Here is a 6,799-nt window from a genome sequence, read left to right as displayed (position 1 = left end):
AAATTACAAAATAAAAGCAATAGAAAATATCAACACAGTGTCAACTGTTGACACCATGTTGACATTGTGTTGACATTGTATTGACATTGTGTTGACATCAAAATCTTAAAATTTTACACTGTGTTGACATTGTGTTGACATTATGTTAAAAAGTTAGAAGTTTGTACAGTATATGAGTTTGCATTTTATCACTACCCTTCCAACTTATATCCAACTTTACATTTCGTATATTGTGTGGACAACTAATTAACAAAAGAATAAAGAGAAGAAACAAATATGCAAATTTTCGTTTCAAAATAAGAACACAAGTGCAAAATATATTAAATAAAATTATGCAGGTTTTTTTAACCTCTTGCATTTTTCATTGACATCATCATATTATATACAGCTTTTACGAATAAAGACCGTGTCACCACTATATATGATATACTCCACATGTATTAGGATGGTTTTCGGTGTGCTCCAATAGGCCTGCTTATTCGGCCGGTTCCGGTGGCCTACTTATTCGGCCGATCCGGTTAGATCGGTTAATAGGTTTTAATTTTTCGTAAATCTTAGAATTGGAATCGGATCGGGAACTGGTCGGTTCCTGTTTGGAACCGGTCAGTTAAGACCGGTCGATTCCAGTTTCGAATCAGAACTGATGCAGAATTTTAATCCGAATTTATTTATAATTTTAAATAGTTCAATACTATAAAAATAATAATTCAACATCTAGAAATATAACAAATAATACCTAAAAATTCAAATAAATACACAAAAAATACAAACTAACAATACAATAATATTCATGTATGGGTAAGACTGTAAGAGTGATGCCAAGTGTAGTAGGTCGGAAGAGTCTATTTTTAATAGTTCTATAATTTAGTAATTTTGGGTTTTAAAATTGAATTACATTTTCCCTTTTTTTGGCTATACAAATATTCAATGGAATTTCCAATACTAATTGATCTTGTTGTGACTTTTTGGTTTATAACGGAATAGTTAATAAATTATTCACAAACAAGTTAAAATCGTATGTTAAATAAATTGTTACATAAATTTGTTATATAGTTAAATTTCTATCATATGAAATGATATTGTATTTGTATAAGTTCTTTTGGAAATTAAAAACAAACTTATGATATCCTACTCATAGTAGTTAGTTAATAAAAAATGGATTGGGTAAATAATTGTAGATTCAAAGTATCACGGTTTAAATATTTTAAATACTTCAACAAACAGAGCTCGCAAATTTGACAATGTTTAAATCTAAAAATCACTCAATATTTCCTAATTACTATTTTACTTCAATTCAATATTAATTCAATTGAGATAGATTTATTAGTATATGAAATTTAAAAAAAATTTGGATTATAATCCGGTCGTCGGTTAGAAACCAATTTTATTTAAAAAGTTAGATTCGGTACTGGAACCGGAACCGGTTTTTCAGTTCCCGGTTCCTCAATTAACCGGCCGGTTATGGTTAACCGAGAACCGTTTAAGCACCCCTATGCTCCATCCACCGCATGATGCATCGCCACATAAAATCATGCAGTTAAATATTAGGAATATAGCACTTCCTCCGTCCCACAATAAGATTTATATTTTTCCATTTTAGTTCATCTCACAATAAAAGTCTTATTTCATTTTTACCATATATAGTAGTAAGTAGATTTCACATTCCACCAATTCACTTCACTCACATTCTATTACTTATAAACTATAACTAATACTATAAAAAAGTAGACTTCAAATTCCACTAACATTTCCAATTTATTATTCTTTGCATTTCTTAAAACTCGTACTCAGACCAAATGTGACTTCTGTTGGAACGAAGTAAGTAAAACCTAGTTGGCTTGATTAATAGTAGTAGTAATAATCAACGCTATAATTAATACTGCACATAATTAAGGTGCTGCCATGCGCCAAACGCACACCAAAGTGTTTCACTGGTATTTGATGAATTTATGAGAAGCATGAAAATATTATTAGGATTATTTTAAAAGACTATCATTTAGTAGTTCTTCCAATCAAATGGTTTGGAGTAAAAAAACAATTAATAATTAAATTTTTTTTTTGGGAAATTTCGGTGAAACATTTTCGTGAAGACTAATTATTTACTGTGACCACAGTCGCTCGATGAAAGTCATAAACCCAGATTTGCACCTCTCCTTCTATCCCCTACGCTCAAAAAATCGCAGATTCAGTCAAATGGCGGCATAATCGAGCCCTTTCTCGCAAGGGGATCCGATCAATTTGTGAGATCTGACTCAATTTCCTTTGAAACCAGCACAGAGGGATACACGAATTGCCGCATTTCTGCGATCTCCAATCAGCCGAGTTTTTTCTCGAATCAGATCCGGCAGACCTTGTCGACAACGAAGCGATGCTGTCATCTGTCCGATCGTTCGCCGTTCTCGTCATCGTCTTCGCGTCCGTAGCCTCTCCTGTTTTCGGCAAGGTGAGGAATTTGTGATTTTGTCGTGGTTTTGCTTCTGAATTGCTCGCCTTAGGTGGATCTTTTCACAGTCTTCACATCGGTGCCACAATTTGGTTTCTGTTCGATGCGTATTTTATCTGTCTGGTTGCCTGGTGATTTAGATTGGGAGACGAGGGGTTTTTTTTTTAATTTTAGTTAGCTGAGGGTAATGATCGGGAAGAAAAGCAGTAATAAAGTTTTCTATATTCAGGTGAATGGGAGCCTTCTTTTATGACGCACTTTATGATATGCTGTTTTCATCTATTTATCAGCACCGAATTGCTCGAATTTTCATAGCTATTCATTTAGTTATATGTGGTAACATATCGTTTAGTTTCTAAATGAAAAAGTATGATAATCTGAAAAAGTTTTTTCTCTTTTCTCCAGCTCAAGAGATTTGTAGTTTCGGATGCATGCACAAAGGATTGACAGCATTATGACTTTTATGATTGACACATATTTTATTAATCTGCAGTTCAAAGCTAATGATCCCGTCACTCTATGGGTGAACAAGGTTGGCCCATATAACAACCCCCAGGAGACCTATAACTATTATAGCCTCCCGTTTTGCCATCCATCCAAAACTGGTGCTCACAAGTGGGGTGGGCTTGGCGAGGTTCTTGGAGGGAATGAACTTATCGATAGCCAAATCGACATAAAGTTTAAGAGTAATAGCTCGTTTCTGGTTTTGATTTCCCTACTCTTTTCATTTCCTACCATTTTGGGTAAAATTCGTGACCGAATTTTTTTTGCAGAGGACGTCGGCAAGACTGTAATCTGTGAAATTGAATTAGATGCAGCAAAAGTTAAACAGTTCAAGGATGCCATTGACAATTCTTACTGGTTTGAGTTTTTTATGGGTAAGTCCCATCTTGTTCTTCCTTTACATTACTGCTGAGTAAGCTTGATACATTTCTCGTACTGACATTTTTGTTCCTTTTTAACTGGTGTTTTTTCTTGCATACCTTTGTTGGTGGCCTGTAATCAGATGATCTGCCATTGTGGGGTATGTTTTTATCTGTACATAATAGTTTATTGCCCTTATGGAACTGTATATAACTCTAACGGAGCTGCCTATTGTTCTGAAGGTTTTATTGGTGAGGTTCTTCCTGATAGGAATCGTGATAACAAGCATGTGCTCTTTACACACAAAAGTCTAGTAATTAACTACAATGGGAATCAGGTTGGCCTAAAAGATAGGATTTGTAGAATGTGATTATTCATTCAAACAAGATTTATGTGATTGCTCAATTTGAAATTCTGAACTGAAATTTGCACCTGGCAGATTATTCATGTCAATCTCACTCAAGAAAATCCTAAGCCACTTGAAGAGGGGAGAACACTGGATATGACTTACTCTGTCAAATGGACTCCAACTAACACCACATTTGCACGCCGTTTTGATGTATATCTGGATTACCCATTTTTTGAGCACCAGGTACATGCTCTTATATGTATCAAGTTTTGTGTGAGCACATCCGATCAGCAATCTACTTTACTTTTATGTTCTCGTTCTTGTATTTGGAACAATTACTTTTCTCACAACCAGCTCATCCAAGCATTTTCACTTTGCAGATCCATTGGTTTTCTGTCTTCAATTCTTTCATGATGGTGATTTTCCTCACTGGCTTGGTGTCTATGATATTAATGCGCACACTTCGCAACGATTATGCAAAATATGCTCGGGAAGATGATGATCTAGAGACTCTGGTAACGAACTCTGAATATTACCTTTCTTTGTGTACCTTATTGGTACTTGTCTGTTATGTAGAAATTTGAGTATTGACTTCTGTGTGTTACGTTCGTTGGAGCTTGTATCTGTAGAAAGTGTGTCAAAGAGCTGTTCTAATGTATAGATTCTATGTTTTCAAGCTTGTTTTACTCTCTTTTATTTTTTTAGGAACGAGATGTAAGTGAAGAATCTGGTTGGAAACTTGTCCATGGTGATGTTTTTCGGCCTCCCCAAAATTTGGCTCTACTCACTGCTGTTGTTGGCACTGGTGCTCAACTAGCAACGCTGGTTCTGCTTGTCATCATTTTAGCTATTGTTGGAATGTTGTACATAGGGTATGTCAGAGACTCTTTAAGATGCGATTTTTGTTTCTACATTGAAAAAAAGCTTAGAATTATCATTTTCCGTATATTATACTACAGTAATGTTGCTGAATACTGTGTGCCCTGTTCTGAAAATATCATTGATATTACTATAATTTTTCGAACATTCTTTTGTGGAAATGCAGTATTCACCTTATGAAAATTTGGACCAATATCAAACCTCTGACATTTTAGGACCCCAACTTTTGTGCACCCTTTTCCAATGAAATTTTAATCTTTCTGTTCTCTGTAACTTCTGCTGCTACAGCTGCAGAAGACCTATTTACGTATTTACCATTTGTTTGCATCTTTAAGTACATAATTTTAACTCCTCCTTGAACATCTATTTCTACTTATACCACTTTGAGGATTTGTCCCTGGTACTGTGCTAAATTTGTTTATCTTCACAGTTTCTTTTCCATCTTTGTTGTTTAAACTTACGCCTGCTGTGATTTTATGTCTCAGGAGAGGAGCTATTGTAACTACCTTTATTGTGTGCTATGCTTTTACCTCATTTATAGCTGGTTATGTGAGCGGTGGCATGTATTCACGTCATGGGGGTATGTATTCACATCCTCTTTGAAAAGCCTATAATGTCTTTATTGAATAAAAAATTGTACTATGATTGTACCATTTTACATATATAAAGTATTATATGCTTCGCTGGTGTGTCTAGTATAGCTTACTTCTGTTAAATCTTGTTAGGTAAGAAGTGGATAACATCAATGATCCTCACGGCATCCCTTTTCCCATTCTTGTGTTTTGGGATTGGGTTCATCTTAAACACAGTTGCCATATTTTATGGGTCTCTAGCTGCCATTCCCTTTGGTACCATGGTGGTTGTTTTTGTCATATGGGCTTTTATTTCTTTCCCCTTGGCTCTTCTTGGCACTGTTGTTGGAAGAAACTGGAGTGGTGCGCCAAACAATCCTTGCCGAGTCAAGACCATTCCTCGTCCAATTCCTGAGAAGAAATGGTATTTGACCCCATCAATTATCTCTCTCATGGGAGGTCTGCTCCCTTTTGGAAGCATTTTTATCGAAATGTATTTCGTCTTCACTTCCTTCTGGAATTACAAGGTAGTTTACATTTCTTGAAGTGTTATGAGCTCATTTCTTTATTTTAAATTATATTTGTAAGCAAGTATAAGGCTATTAAGTACATCTTTTCTGTTTTTTGTTTGGTTGTGACTATGTCAATGATCCTGCTTTATCTAGAGTTTCTTTTTTCTGATGTGTTATTATATCCTCTCTATAGCTTGAATTTGAATACCTTGAATTGCCTAGCTACTTAGTTTTATAAGATGAACATGGTTATCTTCCTATCCTTTTAAACAGTCAGCGGTCTCCTGATAATTCACGTGGTGTTCTTGTCTGCAGGTTTACTATGTCTACGGCTTCATGCTTCTTGTCTTTGTAATTCTTATCATTGTCACCATTTGTGTGACGATTGTGGGGACATATTTCTTACTGAATGCCGAAAACTACCACTGGCAATGGACTTCGTTCTTCTCTGCAGCTTCCACCGCTCTATATGTATACTTCTATTCTATATACTACTATCATGTCAAGACTAAGATGTCGGGCTTCTTCCAGACCAGCTTTTATTTTGGATACACTCTGATGTTCTGTCTCGGTCTGGGAATTCTCTGTGGTAAGTTTGATTGTCTTTGGGCTCAGCTTAAATGATAAAACGAACAAAAATAACATAATTTCCTCGAATTTCAGGTGCCGTTGGATATCTGGGCTCCAACTTGTTTGTGAGGAGAATTTACAGGAATATCAAATGTGATTAATTCTAGATTATACAGAGTTTGTTGGTTTTGCTTGGTGCATGGTAAGTTAACTCGAATCGGGAGATAATGGAATGAACAAGCTCTGCAGCATCGAAGCGATCTTTTTTTTTGTAGTTATGAAATGTATTGATGGTTGCCTATAGATTTGGACTGTTGATTACTAAACACCATTTTGGATTCTCCTTTACATCAAAATCTCAGCTTGTAAAAATCTTGCCTCTTTAGGCATTTGTGACCTCTCTCTATTTTCATTTTATGTAGACATTTCACTCCCAAAATTAGTGTTTTGGAGGGTTTGGACTCTAGAATCACTCACCTTATATATAATTAAGAAGTTGCAAGTTTGATACTACTAGTACTTATTTCGTATACAATTTTCTTTATTTAATTTACTTGTAACAAAATTCCCCTTTTGATTACAAGAATAAAAAATCTAGCACAAAAATGTG

The 6,799-nt window shown here is 35.1% G+C and overlaps 1 protein-coding gene across 1 annotated transcript; it reads left to right on the top strand.

Annotated features, from left to right (window-relative positions):
* Positions 1–2,116: 2,116 nt before the first annotated feature.
* On the top strand, positions 2,117–6,708 carry LOC121805797 (transmembrane 9 superfamily member 1-like). The gene is made up of 12 exons (XM_042205800.1): positions 2,117–2,443; positions 2,937–3,129; positions 3,217–3,321; positions 3,450–3,467; positions 3,550–3,644; positions 3,747–3,899; positions 4,037–4,171; positions 4,362–4,528; positions 5,021–5,115; positions 5,261–5,634; positions 5,935–6,208; positions 6,283–6,708. Exons 1-12 carry the CDS (start codon positions 2,369–2,371, stop codon positions 6,348–6,350), a joined length of 1,752 nt encoding a protein of 583 aa, XP_042061734.1. The 5' UTR covers positions 2,117–2,368; the 3' UTR covers positions 6,351–6,708.
* Positions 6,709–6,799: the final 91 nt, after the last annotated feature.

Source organism: Salvia splendens, chromosome 5 (assembly GCF_004379255.2).
Source record: "Salvia splendens isolate huo1 chromosome 5, SspV2, whole genome shotgun sequence".
Lineage (NCBI taxonomy): Eukaryota > Viridiplantae > Streptophyta > Magnoliopsida > Lamiales > Lamiaceae > Salvia > Salvia splendens.
This window is presented reverse-complemented; position numbering and strand designations above follow the sequence as displayed.

What these genes read in the sequence shown, in the direction of transcription:
- LOC121805797 (XM_042205800.1), top strand. Translation starts at nt 2,369, where the DNA reads ATGCTGTCATCTGTCCGATCGTTCGCCGTTCTCGTCATCGTCTTCGCG. An exon ending in ACCCATTTTTTGAGCACCAG is followed by an intron (nt 3,900 to 4,036) that starts GTACATGCTCTT and finishes TTCACTTTGCAG; the next exon opens with ATCCATTGGTTTTCTGTCTT. An exon ending in ATGATGATCTAGAGACTCTG is followed by an intron (nt 4,172 to 4,361) that starts GTAACGAACTCT and finishes TTATTTTTTTAG; the next exon opens with GAACGAGATGTAAGTGAAGA.